Source organism: Solea solea, chromosome 3 (genome assembly GCF_958295425.1).
Source record: "Solea solea chromosome 3, fSolSol10.1, whole genome shotgun sequence".
Lineage (NCBI taxonomy): Eukaryota > Metazoa > Chordata > Actinopteri > Pleuronectiformes > Soleidae > Solea > Solea solea.
The window spans coordinates 29,158,076-29,178,729 of NC_081136.1; the positions used below are offsets into that span (position 1 = coordinate 29,158,076).

The following is a 20,654-nucleotide window of genomic DNA, read 5'->3' on the forward strand; positions in this document are numbered from 1 at the left end:
TGATCGGATATCTGTAACAAAAGAAATATGATCCAAAAAACCTAGATATCATGTAAGTGATTTGTTAAGCATAGTGAAAAATTAAAGATGAAGAAGAAAAAAGCAAATCAGATGAGTGTAATTTCACAAAAAGACTATAACAGACTGATATCAGTATCAGTCGATATGCAAGGTTATGATATTGGTATTGGACACAAAAAAGTAACATTGAGCCATCCCCACTAAAACTCCACACAGGAGGGGGGAAGAAAGCCCTGAAAGCTCAAGCAAAGCTCAAGAAAGTTTATAGAGTGGCTATAAAAAATGGCTAAAGACATTTGGCTTAAATGACAATGTTCCACAAGAAAATGTTGTGAAATATGAACTAATGCTCAACGCTGGATTCCAAGGGCTGTCATTGTCATTCATTTGGACCGACTGCCTAACGGGGAAAGACTCAAACTCATAACTACTGTGAACTGAAAGTCTGGCAAACATTATCCTTACGTCCACACAATCAACAATGGGTCGTCAGCACTAGGACCTGCCTCAGCATCCTCGTGAACAATCCCCTGTTGTTTGACCGGCCCAGGATGTATCTCTGAGCTCATAGAGGAGAAACATTCAAGACCACAAAGCATCGTCTGTGTTGCTAGATGTCAGAGCAGCCCACCACCACTTCCCCTGTAGCCAAGATGATTGATCTCATGGCCTTAAATTTCATAGGGCATTGATATTTAGCCCCTTTGTTCCCGTGGCAGTCTCTGATGAATGGGCATGAGCTCATATATTGGTTGGCATACTGGAAACTTCTTGACTTAATTATTATTTCAAGATATTAAAAAAAGGTGGTCAGCATAACTCTGTGTTATTGGGGCTATCATTGCAATACCCTGTATGAAGACAACACCCTGTCTGCTGTAGCATAACAAACAAGCATAACCAATTACAGCATAATGTGTACAAACACATTACCTATTCTTTGCAAAAAGTCCTCTCACCCCTCCCTTTCCTAAGATTGCCGGGGAACTACGGTAGCCTATGCATACCAAAAAGGATTTAATTCTTCATTTGCATAGTAAGCTTCCACTTCAAACAGGATGGCTTGGATAATATATTCAAGAACACAGTCAAAAGTTACCTAGAGTTTTTGAGAGGTAAACTACACACGTGCTATGCAAGAACAAAGAGCTAGATGTTCCACTGACTGTTTCCACTCCCCCAAAGCCTTCAGATAACCCTTCTCTGAACCATGAACTCCTCACTGAAGCAGAGGCTGTGACTTTTTGTTGGTATTATTTCCTCATTTTGTCACACAGTGTTGGGACATGTGTTTATTATTTATTGATGAGGTGCAGCCCTTTTTAACTTGGCAGGAAGTGATACAAAGAACGGGAGCTGAGCCGTTGGCTGCCGACTCCATATTTATCACAGATGGAGCTTGTGTTGCTTCATGTGTGTCACCTGTGGCTGTTAGTCACGACCAGACTGTCTGGCTGTCCACTGGGCTCATCGCTCTCCCTAGTCCTCATCCTCTCCTGGCGCGCCCTGCGCCTCCTCTCGCGGGCCGCCTCTTCCTCGTCATCGTCATTTCTTGCCATCCTGAGGGAGACAAAAGAAGAAAGAGAGGCAGTCAGAAGACATTTTCGCTTTCCCAGCCTGCAACCTTTCATCTGTTTCTGTTCCTTGCCTCCATTTATTCCTCCAGTTAGAAACTTCAAAGAGAACGATTCTTTTAATTGGACTCTAATCATCACAGTGACCAAACCTGGTGGACTTGTCCTGAGTTTTTTTTTCTCCTCCTCTCCTATCAAGCTGACCTGTCAGCTGTGCAACAACTAATTCTTCTTATCGTGGCTGCAGTTTTCACAAGCTGATAAAAACTCAGTCTGGAGACATGGTTTGGCTGAGGATTAGACAGAGCCGGAGTAACTGTTTCTGGCCCACAGTTTCTGCTGCTTCTGCTTCGTGTTGAAACAGATCAGAACTGGGAAGGTATCGCAGCAGTGTGTGTGTGTGTGTGTGTGTGCAAGTGTGGTTTTGCAATCCAAAACAACCACTAACCTTGAAAATTTATATTTTTATAAGAAATTTAATACAACATTAAATCTAATATTCACGTTTGTCTTGAGCTAAACTGAAGTTATAACATCTCTCGTGTCAAAAGTACTTAGGACTATTTTGTGCTGACATGCTGAAAGATACTACTTCTTGTTTTAATAAAACAGTTATCATGAACTCCGTTTTACTGGGACACCCATTTCAGCACAAATATCACTTTTCCAATTCGGAGAGATGGTTCATCATTTTGCAAAGCACTTATTTGCTCCGTTAGCAAAGGTCTGGTGACAAAATTTGACATCAGTCTTTCATTAAATCTGAAGCTACAAAGAGCTACAGCATTTTACTTGAGCTCAGCACAAACTGGATGAATGAAATCTGACAACCAGGCCCTCTAATGCTCACTAAGTAACACATTATTACAAGTCTGGACTAAATATTCATATTTATGCCAGGCTAGCTGTTTTCCTTGTTAACAGTCTTCATGCTGAGCTATGCTGACCTGCTACGAGCTGGGTCCATGTTCGTCACGGACAGAAATGAGTGGGGGTATCAACCTTCTTATCTACCTCACAGCAAAAGACAAAAACTATGTATTTTCCAAAACACTGAACTATTCCATAATGAGACATGAGAGAATCTACTCGGCGGAGTTTTATGCTACAAAGCCCGAGGGAGCCTGGTTTTAATTATATTGCTTCTTGAATACTGCTTCTTGTTTTAATAAAATTCTCAACAAGCTCTGTTTTGCTGAAACACCCATGACAACACAAGTATCACCTTCCCCAGTTCCTGTTTTAAAAAGTAATGAGAAAGAAAGCAGACCCTTTGCTAGTGTTGAATGTGGTGCTGTTTATTAGCATTATCATTTTAATAATGCATAATTGGTCAAATTAAGGTCGTGCTTGGTTATGTCTAACACATTTTTTTTGTATTCCTTCTCTACGTATCATTTTGCCTTAAAGTACCAAAACCCAAAGCCTTCATTCAGTTTAATGTCAATGCAGTGGATTAAGTAGAGGGTGCGGCTGCATGTAATGTCATCAACATGACTCCATTGTTCACAGTCTAGCTGCTTATGTGCTGCTGTGTATTTATGTGCTTACATCTGATTGAAAGCAACATGTTCAGGCCTTTATCTGGAGCCAGTCCATGAATATTCTGGAAACGGCTTGAAATCTAAGTAGAAAGACTGAGGGAAATTGGGTAACACCCCCTAAAGAACAGTAAAATGTTAAAATAATGCTATGTAAATGTGTTTTTCTTAAATATTAAATTAACTCTCTAAACTGCAGTGTTTCTGGCCACCTGACAACCATGAACTCCATGCTTGATCAGTGTTGCCCCAGCTGACCTTTACACCCACCATTGACCACATGCTTAGCTACCTCACATCACAGCACAGGCTTTGAGGTCAGCCAGCGAAGCGTGCGTTTGCATGTTAATTGCAACATGTGTGGTGAACCGAGCTAAAGCTGCTTGGCTTTACAATATATGAGCTTTTACAGCTTGTGAACAACAGTTTCCCTCTTCCTCTTTTTCCCCCTAATGCCATTCCCCTCTGCCTCCTGTTTCTGTCTCTCAGATGATGAACGTTGTCATAACAGAGCAGATTAATCTGTTAACGCCCAAGATGAACCTATGGGATGGTGACATCAGTGATGTAGGGCGATTCTTTACACATGTGCATCAGTATTTGCTTAGTGCAGATAATTCTGAATATTAGACGAGTGAAAACCCATGAAATCTAATACTCATTTCAGTGTTCGCGCCAACATATTGTATATGACTTTCATTAAACGCCAGCCACAAGTAACAGTCGTGCTATATAATGGTGAAATGTAGAACAACCTTTAAATCTTTATTGTCAACAGGTCAGGAATGTGACTACAACTCGGGCTGTGTTTTGGCAAGTATCTTGCAATATGATACATATCCTGATACAGAGGTGACAATATGATGTATTGCGTTATATGGAGATACTATAAGCAAGGCTATATATTGTGATTATCCCCCCCCCCAAATAGTCTACTTTAAGAGAACCCTTAATAGTAAAAATAACAATGTGATATGAATAAACAGACAACTTTCCTTGTCTAGTGACAGAAGTGGAAGGAAGGGCTGTCAAATTGCCCAAATCTTGCTGCCAACGAGTGGCTGGAGGTTTAAATACAACACAAAACCCCTGTCAAGAATATTTATATGTGGATACAGTGCTTCAAAGAATCTAAGACCTATAATAAACTAATTAAATCTGTAGCAAACCTTGCTTGTTCGACCTTTAAATGTACAATGTGTAGTATTTTTTCTCTTGTACGATCCATAGTCTTGCTGTAATATAAACGTTTATTATCAGCTTTGATTGGGACCTCCCTACAGTAGGAACAACATTAACCCTTATTTAAAATTCCAGCGTGATGTGTTATTTCGGTGAGGAAAAAAAGAGAAAAAGGAAAGTTGCGAAACAACTGCCTCAACTCCCCAAGGACTGTGCTGTCCCAGAAACAGCACCAAATGTCATGAGAAAGAGAAAATGGCAACAGCTAAAAATGGAACGAAAAAAATCCTTGATTGTGGTGACGCTGACAATCTCAGGGTTAAAGATTCCTCAGTAGGAGGGAAGAAGAAACTCCTAAAAGCTGAATTAGCATTCCTGTCAATCACAGTCCTGGCTGCAGACGCATACACAACTAAAGCCCCGATTTAATATCCCTCTCCTTACCTAGGCCCCAAACTCTATCAGCATACTGACACAGAAATATGGGGAGTGGTGGGGGGGTGGGGGGGCTGGGGAAGCACACATGAAATGGAAAGTGAGGATAAAAAGGAGAAGGGGGAAATGAAAGATGGGAAAGGAAAAGGAGTGTACGTTAATGGAAAACGGAGTAATCTGCAGATTTTATCGCAGACAACACCTTTTCCTGTACAGAATGATGTGCAGCCACAGTTATCCACTGTGGGAATGATGCATGTCTGCCTCTATAGCACACAACGGATCCCTTTTCCCCGGGTAGCCGAGAAGAGTAAGCTGCACACTGTTGACTGACAGCGAATACTGACCCCTACGCACTTAGTTTAACATGTGGCAGCTGACACAACTGAAAAGGAAATGAAAAGTTTTTTTTTTCTTTTTACACATCCGTAACTTCCTCGTTCTCTCTGGTTTTTGCACAGTGAAGATGATTTAAGTGGTATTCTGAGTCCGCAGAGCAAAAAGGCTGCGTAGGTGCACAAAACAATTAACATCAGTGAGCCTATGAGGGAGAAAATATGTGCAAATATTTTCTTTACAGCGAAATATCTGAAAAATGTCAGTGAAAACAATTTGGGAAAAGCCCATGAGAAAAGACTTCATCTCTCCTCCTCTGCTCGTGAAGGGACGAGAGGGAAGGGAGGGATAAAAGAAAAAAAAAGTAAAAGAGGAAGACCGAAAGAGAGAAGAAGAAAGGAGAGGGGAGAAAGAAGGGATGGAGGGGAGGGAAAAAGGGTGGGGGCTTGTACTGTCAGAAATGCTGACCCATTCCCACGCTGGTCTCTCTGGACTACTTCCCTTCCTACTGCAGACCCAAAGACCCACATCATACCACGTCTGTCTCTCCTCCCCACCCGACTCTCTCCAGGCCTGGCTCCAAGGAAACACAATGTTAGCGGTGACTGAATTCCCCATGACTGCATTTATTCTCACTTACAGTTGAAACGAGCAGTAAAACAACAGAAAGCAAGCAAAACTAAAATAACCATGTCTCAAAATCTCCGACAACTGCTTCAATTATTTTCAGGCCGATGTTGTACGTGTGATGTTGGCATACGCTCGGCCATATCTGTCAATCTGTGTCTTCCTGTTAAAACCAAAAGGTACACAATGCACGGCTAGTTTGGAACGATCCATTCATGCAGGGTGGGAATGACTTGGCACGGCTCATTCACAGAGGATGGGTGTTATTTCCTTTGCCCTTCCTGGTCGGAAGAGAAAGACGAGGTAGAGGAGGATGGTGGAGAGGGGACAGGAAGCGGAACAGGAGAGGTGGCAAGAGAGGCAGACAGTGACGAGGGAAAAAAGAGGAGAGAAAAAAGACAGGGAGAGGATGACGGCGTTCAGGAAAGTGAAACGCGGAAAAACGGGGAGTGAGAAGGAAGGGAACAGTGACAAGTTCAAAATAAAAGTGGATGTTAGAGGAAGAGGAGGGAGTGGCAGAAAGGAGAGATTGAAAAAAGAAGACAAGAAGAAATGCTAACAAAAGCCTTAATAAATGAGGTTTAATATTAAAGGAATAGTTCAACATTTTGGAGAAATATGCTCTTTCATTTGTTGGAGTGTTGGATGTCACTCATTTCGGTATTTGTAGGCCTGTTGAAATTTTCAAACGCCGCTGTGTTTGTTGTGATGACGGTATCCATCTTTGTGTGATGTGTTCTGTTCTATTGCAGCCATGTCTGGGACAATGGATGGCACAAATGGTCCAGCTGGATTTAGTGGGGAGAACACACAGTTTTTTATTTATTTATCTATTTTTTTTTTTTTTTAAAGCTGTTGGTCACTGAATTGGCTGGGAAAATCTCTCATCCATGCGCTCTCTTCGGATAAAATGCATCGGAGACTGTGTCAGTGACTGTGTGTGTTTAAGTGAAGAGAAACACTTTATCTGTCCTGTAGCACTGATGAGTAGCAGGGTTTGGGGAATTGGAGAACGTGAGTGTGAGAAACCACAGCAGAGCAAAGACAGTGTGTGTGTTTCTCTTTGTGTGTTTTTAGGTCTTTTACGAATGGAAACACAGGAACAATTTTCTTACAGCTATGACTAGCAGTGACAACATGGCTGCTGCTTTTCACACGAACACTGGTTTTGCACTCTTTGTGTAGAACTAAAGCATTCCTTATTATAACCTTAACCATCACAACTAAATAAATGACCCTAAAACCAGGACTTAATCCTCAAGAAGCCTGTTGAAGTTGTGTGGACCAGCCAAAATGTCTTCACAAACATAGGTTTGCTTGACAATTGGTCCACACATCCTATTTAAGATAAGTGTACACGCACACACACACACACACACACGCGGTTGAAAAGTGAATGGAGCTTGTCAACCCTTCATCACCTGATGCTGATCCAGGCACGGAGTGAAATGAACATCCGCATGCTTAACTGCATGCATGTGCTCCTCCTAACTCCTGTGTGCGAGCGCAACAGACGCAGACATGAGCATAGCCACACAGGCTGGGGGACAAAAACAACTCCCAAAAAAACAACAACCTCACACGCACGCGCACGCAGAGAGACAGACAATCACACAGACAATCACAGCTTTCACGCAGACATCTCAGAGCCACAGCATGTAGGAAACAGCTCATGGAGATCTGGCCAGTAAACACTTATAATAGCCAGGAATTTGGCATTCCTACAGCAGTTATTATATGGGCCCACACTCTCCCTGCATGCGCTTTCCAGCTTCTCACAGCAGACTCAGTGATGGTTGAATGGGAGCAGGCCAATGAGACAACATGTGGTTTTGACTAGTCCGACCAAGAGGGGCATGTAAATATTGATTGTTTCAATATATTGTCAGAAATGTAGTGATGTAATCTTTTATCAATAACAGGGGCGGCGTGTCGCCCGCCAGCTGACATTACTGTTGCTCTGACCAAATAAGCAACCATGAACAAACTCCCGCTGAGTGAAAAAAGTAAACGTCGACGATCCCTAAAACCCCTCTCTCTTCCTCTATTGGGTCAATTCTGTTCAAGTCAGTCAGACATCATCTCTTCTCTCTGCCGGCTCTGCATTTACAGCTGAATTCCATCTCCTCCATGTAACATAAACACCCAAATGCATAAATAATTCTCGCAGCGGGGGTTTATGAGGGTTGTATGCAATGAAATGTAACAACAGCGCTAACCTCCACTTCAATCACCTATTTAAAGTGTATCTGGGGAAATGAGGCTTAAAGGGGTAAAACTTAAAGACGCCAAGTTGCAAGTTGGGTGTTGCATAACTGTTATAGACAAAGAAAATGTACATGATCTGGCCTTTTAGTGGTTCTGGGAAACTGTCCCAGGTCACAAAGGCCTCAGGTTTAGTCGCACTGAAAGTGGTAGCTAAGTGTGTGTCAAAGTAGTTTGGTCATTTCACTTGTTTAGCACACTTTCAGAGGATATTATTCACAACTATTCTACATTTTTTTAGCGGATAGCATTAAATAACACCTTGAGTTGATGCCCTTAGCTGTCAATATTGTTTTAGCATCTTTGAGCTTATTGTTTTGGTTTGTTGGCTTACAAACACTGTTCTCATCAACCTCATTGTGACCTTAAAGAAAACTTGCATTTGATCTAATATCCTTTTAAAAAACAGCCATTTATAAGAGTCATGATTGATGAATGACTCAGACTCAGAATGAACTTGCCCAGGCTCTATATCATGCTATTTATCTGTATTTCAATTAGACCAATTTCTTTCATAAAAAATAACCTTGAAAATGTCAATGACTACGATTCCTAAACAAACCTGTCAATACAGCACATGCAAGCCTTAGACTTTATGTTCAATGTCCGTATGAATGATGAATTAACCCTGAATATGATTACACTGTTGTAGACAATAAATGCTTTAAAACCTTGTACCGTAGAATCTCCATATTCAGCAGTGGTGAGACCTATGACGGCTTGTTGTTCATTAGTGAACTGGCTTTCACAAAACACCACTCACAGTTGCATCAGACTGGCAGGTGACCTTGCCCGGTATCAGCATCCACATCAGCCTCCCTCTTAATTGCCAGGGCTGCACCACAGATGATGAGGCTTAAGTAAAAAGGCCTCATAAAATGCCTCTTCAGCACTTTGTATCAAAGTTCTCCAAATAGACTCCACCTCACCCTTTCTGTTTTTAAACTATTTTTGATGACTGCACTTGGCCTGTACCATTCAATTTACTGAAATGAACTTTAGTTTAATCAATTTCTTCCACTGAATCAAAGACAGTTTACAAGGCCACAGTAACTGGGAGAGAAAATTGAAAAGAGGGAGGGCATGATTGAACATTCCCACTTAAAGGTCATCGCATCGCTTATCAACCTTCTTATCGGGTTTCTTTTTTTCAAGCCAGAGTACATTATTTGCTGAGCGATGTCTTTAAAGACCTAGAGGAGGGTGTAAGCTGTTAGAGTTGGCTCCCTCTTTTTCCATCTTGGCACGAACATCAGAGGAGGTGTGCTGCACACTGACAACCAGAGCTTCATTACATAACACAGGCTGCTCCCTCAGCTTCACGCCACCTTAGCAACAAAATCATAACTAACAGCGACTACACGTCCTCTGGACTGCAGGGCCTCTTTGGCTCCAACCACAAATTAAGCCAGTCCAAAAAGCAAATTAAGTCTATGTGTAGGGCTGACTTTTTAAAAAAAAAACATGTTTTGCTTTGAAGGAGAATGAAAAAAGTATACGTCTGCAGACACGAATGAAAGACAACCAAATGTAACTTACCTTTCAGCCTCCAGGCGCATCTCCTCCCGCTTCTGCCTTCTCAGCTCCCGGCGCCGCTCAAAGTCCATTTCCTCCATGATTGTGCCCTGTGGGATGACATCATCACACCAGACATATTAATTTACTCAATTTCAGGAAGGAAGATATTCGCGGGAGGAAATGCTGCGTCACAGATCACACAAAAGCCTCAGGTTTTTGGACACTGGACATTTTCATGAAAGAAAATCTTTTATTTTGAAAGTATCTGTGTTTACAACATGTGTTTACATAGTGTAATTACCATAGTTTTATTGTTAAAAACAATTCTGAATGCCCATTGTTTTGCTATGAAAATGGATGACAAGCAAGACACTAGAGCATGTGTGGAAGCGGATTCTATACACCGTAAACGGCAAAGTAACAAACAAATTTACGGACTCAGCTGTTAACTGAACAGCTCCACCCGAGTGAGGCAGCAGAGGAAGCATCACAGATGAACAATGCAACGTTAGTCCTGTGTTTAACCTCACATGACTAACAGTAAGAGTAATAATTAAATATGACGTCATGGTAGTGATACGTGAAAATCTTTGAAGAAAAATTGTGTCATGAAGTATTCGTTCAAAACAGATTTTTTGGAAAAAAAAGTTCAGTAATTGTGAATTCCCCATGATTACAGCAAACAGGTATCATCAATGTTCCTCCAGTGGCACCAAATCCCACAGAACTACAGCAGGTAAAACGATGCTGGTTCACACAGTACTGACCAGAAGTGTGTAGACTGTGACACAGTCCTGTGACAGTCTGGAATGTATATCCACAAAGTTTGTTGAAAAACAGCGGAATGAGGCAGAAAATAAAAGAAAGAAGAGTGGAGGTATATATAGGGAGAGAAGGGAGAAGGCAAGACAGGATGTTAACTCAATCAGTTACAACTACTCTCACTAAAAATACCACGCTAGGGACTGGCTGTGCTGTGAGGACAGAGACCACCCAGGAGCTGCTGAGCCTCCCATCATACATCTACGACCCCTGCTAAACCACAAGCAACACTGACTGTTCACTGGAGCTGATTGGATAGACACTATAGCCGGGCAGCTGTGACACCTCACGGAATAAAAGCACAACGTTGAATTAAGTCACATTTCAGTGCTGTGTACTCGTCGTGTTGCAGCACACTAGCAGTAGGACAGCGACAAGACAGGCAGAAAACAAGATGTCTAAAAGTGCTGCGGGACAAATCTGGAGGCAAAGAAAGGGAAGCAACTGTGACTGCCATACCTTGAATTATCCTTCAAACAATGTCCTGCTCCTTCATACCATTCCAGGTTTTTTTTTACAGTGCCCCCTCCAAGCACAAACACAATACAACAACCTCGTGTAATAGTCTTCCTCAGTCCAGACTCAGCTGACAAAAAAGGCAAATGCTTGTTCCTTGCCCTCCCTGCTAGTCGTCCCTCCCTCCATCCCTCTGTGACCTCCTTCCTTCTTTCCCTCAATCTTACCCCCCTCTCTCCCTCCCTCCATCCTGTCTCTGTTTCTCTCCCTATCTATACTGCTAGCTTTTCCTGTGTTGTTTATCGACATGTCAGAGCTTGGCTAAACTCCGGGCTCGGACATGACTTGACTCTTGAGACCTGTTTCCTGTGTGTTATAAGCATGTATTTCTCCATCTGCTGGAGGGGTGAAAGAGGGGCCTCTTCGTGTACGGCGATTTCTATGGAAGTACGCATGCACATGTGTACAACAGGAAGGACACACGGATCTGTACACATGGGCAGGACAAACACAGAAATGCTAAAAGTCTCCATGATCCGAGGGATCCTCCTAAACCTCACCCTCCCCATTTTATCTTCTCACCCAGTCTCCACCCCCAAGCACCCGTACAGTAAATACAGCCTTGCTTCCCCCTGCTATTACATTGTAAAAAAAAAAAAAAAAAGTAGAGAGAGACAGAAACAAAGATATTTTAAATACCACAAACATTCCCTGTTTAGATGCACGGAATGGGTGTGGTGGGGGGCAAATGCCCCGTAGATCTGGGACTATTCATTTCATCCTAATTGAGACAAAATGAGAGCAATAACTAAAACCAATGAGGGACTCTAAACATCACCAATCTAATCACACTCATCCAAGAATCATCAACACCAAGCGAGATAAAGTTATTAGTAGTGTAAGCACGGTACAATATACATTTGGAGTTATTATTGCAAATAACGCATGATTTACGCAGCCACAAGGACATTTATGGTCCAACTTCACACAGACATTTGTTACAATTAATTTTAAAGATGTGTTATTTACACTTAAGAAATTATCACAAAGTATATCACATACACGGTTTTACATTAATAACAGCCTTGAGATAATTATGTCTTAAAACTGATTTATGGCCGATTAAAAGGGCGGCTCATTAAATGCGGGGCTTACTGCAGCGCACACATTGTCTCGTCTCCACGTGGGGCAGAACCATGAAGAACAGCGTCAGCACACAAACACTTAGAGCGTCAAACAGCAATCCATTAAGTTGAGCAACCTGGACTCACAACTTTTTGACATTTTTCATACTATTTTACAAGTTCTGCCTGTCTGCATCTGTTCCATCATTTAAATATATCCATCGATTCACCTCATTTCTTTCTTGCACTGTCTCTCCATTTTCCCCTCTCCTCTCCCTGTTTCTCTCTCACTGTCTGCCCCAACCTTCTACAATGGCTGTAATGACACATTTACCAGTCAAATTACTACCTGTCGAGACTGCCAGACCCTGGCACAGAACCCCATGTCTAAGTGCCTGCCTTTTAAAAAGCCTTAAAAGCTAAGTTAATATTATCCTGGGATTACACCACCTTATAATGCCTCTATCTTCCCACAAAGTCTTGAAATAAAAGCAGGAAAACAGCAGGTCCTTATCAGCCAAATGTGGCATAGAAGATCAAGTATAAGTCTGGGAGTAGGGCAGAAGTTTGAGTCATTCTATTTATGTGAAATGTTCCAAATGCTGGTTTAGCGTTTTGTGAGAACTGCAGCATTTTGGTCAGATTTGTCACTGTGATACTCAGAGCATCTATTTCCTCTCAAGCTTTAGACAAGCACATTAATCTCCACATTATGGCTGTAGAGCTATGCGAGGAATGCTCCTATTTAACCTCTGATTTCAGCAGACAGAACTTGAAAGAGCCTCAGAATTACTCATTTACAAGGCCAGTCAAGAACTGAAGACTCCTCCTCTGGATCCTGCGTGTGTGGTGACTGGTTTGGTTGCTGAGTAAAGGAAAATAATGTAAAAGATAAACATATAAAATGACACAAGTAATGGTAATGTGAGCGGTGAGGCTGGTAAATACAGAAACAATGTTGACTTGTTAAAGGAGGAATTTACAAGGCTTAAACATTCACAAGTCCCATACAGTTACAGCAGTAAGCAGTTGTTGCAAGATGTTAATCAAATTATTGTTTGAGTCCGACAATAACATTTTAGTACAACTGAAACTTTCCTCAGTCTTAGTTCTCAAAGTCCTAAATTACTATTGCATGTATATGTTCAACTGGAGCCAAACTAGCCCCAGCACTGTGCACATGCTCCACATTTCCTGCCCCCAAGCATTGACCCAAAAACAAAAGAAGAAGATGGTTAAAAAAAAAAAAAAAAAAAAAGAGAGTTTATGCTCTGTCAGTCCAAAGAATTTAATACTTTAGAGTGATGGATTGTAAGACTCAGGGTGACACTTGACATGCTACTATGGCAAGCAGTTTCAACATTTAATCGGTAGACAGGATAGTCACTACTGAAGATTATCTGCAACGCCATTCTTCCTAGTCAAAACTACAGTTACAGATAGCTTCACTTTTTACTAGTCATAATGACTTTTGCCATTCATGTGTATAGGGTTTGTCATTATAGAAAATTCAGTTGCAGATATCCACAACGTAATTATTATGAATAGTCACAATTCAAGTTCAAGATATCTGTAATTAGCCTCAATTGAAGATATCTACATTGTCATTTTTAGATATCTTGAATTAAGTTTCAGATAGTCAGAATGAAGTTATAGATACCTCAAACTTGAATTGTGACTAGTGACAGTATCGTTGTAGATATCTGAAACTGGAATTAAAGATATTTACAATGACAAAAGTAGTTTGAATCCTTCTGGAAAAACCTGAATGGCAGCTATCTGAAAATGTAGTTTTGACTAATGTCACATTCATCTACAACTACAATTCATATTAGTCACAATGAAATTACAACTAGTCAAAATTACTTCAAGGATATATGTAACCTAACTGTAATTCCAGACAGTCAAACTTGGCAATTATATGTTAAAAAGGTTTGCCATATGCTACCAACTAGCCGCTAGCTAATGTTTTGCTCTGTGACACAACAGGTAAACCAGAAAATATCTAATACTAACAAGCCAAAAGAGGGGGCCTATCTCCACTTCGCATAGCAGAGTCTGACACACTTAAATCAGTAAATTAATTCCCCACTAGTGCTTGTATACTGGGACAAGGACAGCTGTCCAATTAAATAGCGTAGTAGAGCTACAACCATAACTCTTCTTCACAGTGCACGGAAAAGTACTGAATAATGCTAACATGGACTTCAAGATATCTAAAACAAATGTTAAACCCTTCATAATAAAGCTGAAAATGCTTTAACAGTTTTATTAACTAGTAACACGCTAGTACATTATTATCCGCTTTTGAAAACACCACCACTACAACAAACATTTGCTAATTAGCACTAAAGATGACGAGCTAAAGCTAATAACAGCTAGTTTATTTGGTTGTAAGCAGAAACATTAGCATTTTATATCCTGGTTTACAGGCCCCTTTATTTATTTTAGCAAATAATATGACCAACTAATAATGTCAACAATAAGTACATGTCCATATGCCCTAAATATTTTCTATAGAGATTCTATCGTGGCACAGATACCCACTGTTACTCTCCTTATTGTTCTCCGAGGCTGAAAGAAGAGGTTAAATGTCGAAAGCAGATATGAAGCCACAGCTGTGCAGGTGTCCAGGTGAAGACAGGGATCCCAGGAATCTGGAATATGAAAACCACACTGGCACAAAGGCTGTTTTTTTTCCCCCAGCTTTTGCATCAATGGAACAAAATAGTTTGCCCACCTGCTGCCCACCTGTGGTCGGAATGTTGGAGAGCTCATCATGAGTCACTTCCACTCTTTTAACAAAGAGCAATTTGGCTTTTCACAGCATGAACAACCTTAAAATACCAAATGTGAAATGTCATTGAGAAAAAAACCTAATAGGAAGATTATAATGTAAGAGACTAATATCTGTGGCAAATATGTACAAAAGAAAGTTTTCAAAAGCTGCAGGATGTCAGACAAAAGCCTCGCTCTCTCCATTTCTAATCCACTTTGTTTCCAAGAAAGCGCAGTGAATATTTTTTTTCCCGAAACAATGCCAAGTCTACATTAAGTGTTTCTCACAAAAGGACTTGTGTGCATCCTTGAGGCCTGAAAAAGGTGTGGAACGAACTTCCTTCCTAAAAAAACACAGGCAGAGACATCTGTTTATATTGTCTGCATCCATGTTCTTGCTGTTTATCTATAATATCTCTAAAAATTCGTTTTTTTTTGTGTTTCTGTGTTTTGTCCTCACCAGTGTTAAATCAACGGGACAAGAGACCAAGGAGAATTGTGAATAGCACAGTGGACACGTGAGCAAATATTACTGGAATTCAATCATGAAAACACTCCTCCATAGGACAACCTACACTAAGTTGTCCATTTATGGGCGTACTGGATGTTAAGTTCACGGGAGATGAAAACACAAAAAGGAGACGCATGGGAAAAGAGGTAAAGACTGAGGTGTACTGGTTAATTCTAAGCTGAGACATATGAGTGATGCACTTTGGCAAAGTGAGACAGATCATTATATGATTACTTCATCACACAGATAATACGTGTGCAGTTTAAATGGGGGGTAGGGGTAAATAAAGAGAGGGAGATGCTGCCTGCCTGTAGGTAGCACAGATTAACAGCTGTTTTGGCAGAGGCTCTGGGGACAGCTTGAGTTGGGTAAACCTAACGTTTTCTGCAGGGGTAAAGAGTCTCCTGAGAGAAGCCTGACAGGGCATTTAAAGTATGTTCAGCCTCTGTGTGGGGGTGTGTGCATCATTAGAAATACTGCATTTACCTTGGTAAATGTGTGTGTTTATGTAGATGTGTATGTGGAAAGTGTCTACAGATGTGTACCAAGGAGTCAACGAATGACCACGAAGCCTCTCTGTGTATAAGAACACGAGAATGTGCTGTTAGAAGTGTTAGAATTTTTCTCGAAGGTGTATTTCATGGTACAGCAAATCTGTGTACATGTGTGATATCCATCACCACCTGCAGTGCCGTGTTTGGAAAGCTGCTCTTGTGGGTTTCTGTGCTAAGTGTCTCCCCTCACACGTCCAGGCCTCGGCAGCATTAACACGTTTACAAGCCCAGCTTGTAAAGTGACTAAGAATAAGCATTCACAAATTCACCAGAGGTGTTCGGCAAAAGAGTTTATCTCATTCTTGTCCTACACTCAAGGGGCTGATGTTATTGACTTGTACAATTTAGTCACTTTTTATTTGAAATTAAAGCTTGAAAATTTTAATCACAATGTAGCGCGATAGAGGCTTAAAAGTTAACTGGCAACTATTCTTAAAATCAAATTATCTGTTGATTATTTTCTTGGTTATTCATTTAGTAGTTTGGTCCACACAAAAAAAAGTGGAAAATGTTTTCAAAAGCCTCAAAATGTCGACGTTTTGAAATATCTTATTTGGTCAATGAACAATAAAATATATTGAGTTTACTGTCACTGTCAGGAGGACAGAAATCATAAAAGGTTTATATATAGGCTGTGGTGTCAAACTGCAGTGAACTAGGTAAATAGCTGTAGCCCTGCTCACTAATGCTAGGTGCAAAATGTATGGATTTTTAAAAATGTTTTACAAAGAGCACTCAAGCTGTGTTGAAACAAGTAATATTGTTTGCTTTCAAACTCTCAGATATCAAAAAATTTATTAAAAATCCTGAAATGGTTCACACTCTTTACTCTTTAGTTTTTATTCCCGCTTTCCCTCACCCATTTCTCGCTGATTTTCATTCCCTCTTCGACCTCATTGCAGCAGTGGAGCCAACAGCTGCTCACTATGTGTTCAGCTGCAATATGAAGAGGCAGAGGATTGGCTGGCTATGAATTTGCGCTTAGTGCTGGGTTTGAATTTTATTAGATTTACCCGTATCTAAACAGCCAAGCTTCTTTCTGTATTTGTCTGTGTCTGCATCTGCATGCCGCAGGGTGAATATCAACCACAATGGCCTCTGTTGTCAAAGCTGAGGCCTTCAGCTGCAACTATATATTCTAGGCCAGATATGAGGTGGCCAACTGCATCAGAGCTCAGCTCAATCTCAATACCATCTGCTTTCCACTAACACTCTATACCCCCAAAACAAATTTTTGAAAGTGTGACTTCAGCTCGAATGAGGAAAATTTTTCAGGGAGCATGAGCAGACGGTATTCACAGGCAAACCTGAGATGCTTCTACCACAGTGGCAATTGATATGTACGGGGATAATGTGCCGACAGTTTTGAGGTTTGGGGAAAAGATGGGCTTGGGACCTTGAATGCTTCAGATACATTGTAATTAGTCACTTAAGATGTGCCGATCACACACAATTCTCCCTCAAAAAGCCCTCCCTACCGACTCTGGCTTTAAGATTAAAAAAAAAAATGGACAAGCTAGGGGAAATTTCACATTGGTGTAGGAAAAAGACCTGAAAGTTAAAGATGTAAAGTTTCCATTTGGTGGAGAAAAAAGGAGACTCCCGCATTCTCAGGCAATGGTTCACATTCCATAACACCTCTCTGTGAATCATACACAGAGACAGACAGACTGACTGACTGAGGTTATCTGTTCATACATAAAAACACACCCAGCGAAGGAAATATCAATGGTGTACCTCAGATATACTTTTTTTGATTACAAAGCAGAGTCCTGCACCATGTCTTGTACCCACAGGGACCCAAAAAAAGGCTGTGTAACAGGTGAAATCTATAATAAATTCACGGGTTCAGGCAAGGGTTAAAATGAACTAAATGCACATAGGCAGTGGGTTTTTCATAATAAAACACCTTTTAAAATGTGCAATACAAACTAAATCACTCTTATCAAGCCAAAATTACTTTTATTTTGAAAGTCAGATGCCTCTGCCATCAATGAAGGAAAAAAACGACAGCATGCACCGTCACTTACAATTACAGTTGTCCATGTTATTATTATTTTATTAAATTTTGCTATATTTCTGTATTTAACAGATTTTAGAGAGAGTTTATTATTGTTGTATTGAAAATGTCAGTATGAGAGCCTGTGTGTTTTTCATCACAGTTATGGTATGAGTGGGTGTGGGTTTAAAAAAAAGAGAGAAAAAAAAATTAGACCCAAAGTGCCTCAGCAACAGCACTGACAAATAATCAACCACTGCATTTATCAGAGAATCAGTGACCAAAAAGCTCATCTATGTAATTATTACACTTGTAATTAATTGACTAGAAGTAATTAGCACCAAAACTGAACACTTAATCACTGATCACTTTAATGAGCAAAAATCGCAATAGCAAACATATTCACAGATCAATGATCTGAAAAGCAAAAATTAAGATGAACTTTTACTTATCTGACATTATAGTTTGGGTTTACTGTATCCATACTGAACAAAGTAAACCTTTAAAAACTGTGACGATGGAAACTCCAGTGACAGGATAATGCTACATATCAACTAAGTAGCACAAGAAAAACAAACAAATTAGAACATGAAAACCGACTACGTCAACATTAGCTAACAGTGGCCCACATAGTGTATTATATTGCATGGGAATTTAACTTTAGTTCTTCACAAGAAGAAGCTGTGTGGTTACACAGACTCACTGAAAGGTTTTTTTTTTTCCCCCTGAAACTCTGGGTGTGCACTTTCAGTCACACTCCAACCACTTTACTTGCCTCCATCTGTCTTGACATAAAATGAAACTGCTCTACTGAGAATGATAGAGTTGATAAAGGCTAAATCATCATTGTGTGTGAACTCGAGGGAACGCGCAGTTATTTATATCTAAAAAGTTACGCACTACAGCTTTAAAGACAGCCGCCCTGATTCAAGTTTGACACACTGTACTACTTAACATATAGTTCCATGCAAACAGCTTTCCGGTTCTCGCAGTCTCACGACTGTGTTTTGATAATGTGAATGCATGCTCTGATCAGTTACTGAGGAATTAAAATGATATTAAATCCAATAGAAATGGTGGTCAAAACTGCAAAAGTAACCCCCCCCAATTGGAATCATCCTTTAATGTGCTATGTGCAGCTACAGCCTGGATAAGATCATGACAACAAATAGCCCTTTTTGGAAAGCGCGCTGTAGTCCGATACTTTGTAAACCCTTGTGTTGCTCTGATGAAAACAAATTACTCTCCATGTAGAATTTTTGAACCGTGTTTTATTTTCCACTGTCAGCGAGATAACCTCACTAAACTTTGAGCACACTCTCATCGGCTGTATATTTAGACTATGACTCACTTTTCTTTTAATATTTACCCGTGGTTTTCACACATAGAGGGGAGGGACATTCACACTGTCCATTGCACGTCTAAGCTGCATTGGATCTGTAGGTATTATGACTTTTTCAGCAGTGGAGAGACGGCTGAAAACACCTGCGTTTCACAGCGTCCCCCTTCGGGCTGAGCGTGTGTTTATGTGTCCTTAAACCTCATGCCTGAAGACAAGTCACACTTAAATTGCAGTGAAAACATTACCTAACACGCCATATCCATCATCTGAAACTCACAGGTGTTTGACAGGAAGGTTTTTAGCACCAACTGCAAACATGTCGTCTTTTTTCCTCCCTTCTGGAGAAATTTGAGAACATTCAACATCAGCAACATACAACATTTATGTCAAAGCTATTCAAAGTAAAGCAATGAAATTAGAATCCTTGCATTTCATGATCCTATTTACTGAATTACAAAAGGTACCAGTTAATGTAACAGTTGGCTGGAGCAGACGACAACTATAAAACACTGTCTTGCCTTTAAATGTTGGTTTTAAGAGGGATATTTGCATTAGGAGTTGGATTCCTACCACGTAACAATCATAAATAAAACTGTAAAAAGCCGACTTCTTTGCGCCACGGCAGCAAGAGCCAATTCCATTCCTCTCCAGGCTTTTAAAAGACTTGTGTCCCTTCTAAAAGTTCAGACGCTATACCCACAATCAGGCAGAATTGGGAGAAGAAGCATTCCAAAAAGTACAAATCCCACACAAAATAGGGATGTTTGTACGGCATCAAAAGGCTACTGCTCACTGGCAGCGCTCCATATGACCAAATATGGAAGGAAAAAATGTTGCCTTTTCCCGTAACCAAACTGGGAAAAAAGGGGAAAAAAAAGAAAGAAGGGAAGGTTTTCTAGCATGCTGTGTACACAGCGAGATAGAGCTCTCACACTCACTACACAGTGGCCGCAGAGCTGGCTCCCTCTCAAAACAGAATGACTGATGGTGATGGCGGAACTTTTGTGACATCTCTGTGAACACTGTTAAACACACCTGCATGACCCACGAGTCATGAGAGAGGCGCACATCGATCTTTTCACTGCAATGACATTTCATTTTTAAACACACACACACACACACACACAAAGACTTTCTTCACGTTCACATAATATGAGCGCTGTAACAGAGTCTCCACACTGCACGCCGACTGTATCGCAGCCTCCTTGAAGGGAACATTCCTCTTGGTGAAAAAGCAGCTGTCTCAAACGCCACAGTCCTCTGCTTAAGTTAGAAATGGTTTGTTTATCTGCCCCCCCCTCACTCGCTATATGGAGTGGCTCTGACATTCTCCTGCCAGTGCTGTGCTGCAAAAAATGCCTGCGCTGGTATGTCATTTTCACAGAGAACTTATCGAATAATCTCAGACATTTTTTGCAGTGCGTGTGAGCTGCCAGCAACCGACAAAATGGACCGCTGGAAAAAGAAAAGGAAAAAAAGAGAAGAAGAGAAGAAAAGAAAACCTCTGCAGAGTCATAGGATCGAAACAAAATATAGCATCACACATACGTGATACATAAGAGTTTTATT

At 40.7% G+C, this 20,654-nt stretch overlaps 1 protein-coding gene across 5 annotated transcripts in view; it reads right to left on the minus strand.

Moving 5' to 3' along the window:
• The window catches only part of cald1a (caldesmon 1a), a 57,549-nt gene that overhangs the window by 20,476 nt on the left and 16,419 nt on the right, over positions 1-20,654 (minus strand). For 4 of the 5 annotated variants that reach the window (XR_009239899.1, XM_058624484.1, XM_058624483.1 and 1 more), the window contains exons 2-3: positions 9,521-9,606; positions 1,444-1,581 (exon numbers count right to left, since the gene is read on the minus strand). Coding sequence is in view for 4 of the 5 variants with exons in the window: in XM_058624484.1 (XP_058480467.1) it covers positions 1,444-1,581; positions 9,521-9,597 (215 nt within the window). In the remaining variant the exon portion in view is untranslated. Of the gene's footprint in view, positions 1-1,443; positions 1,582-9,520; positions 9,607-10,780; positions 10,927-20,654 lie in introns of those variants that run through there. The other variant, XM_058624482.1, reaches the window with a different exon arrangement.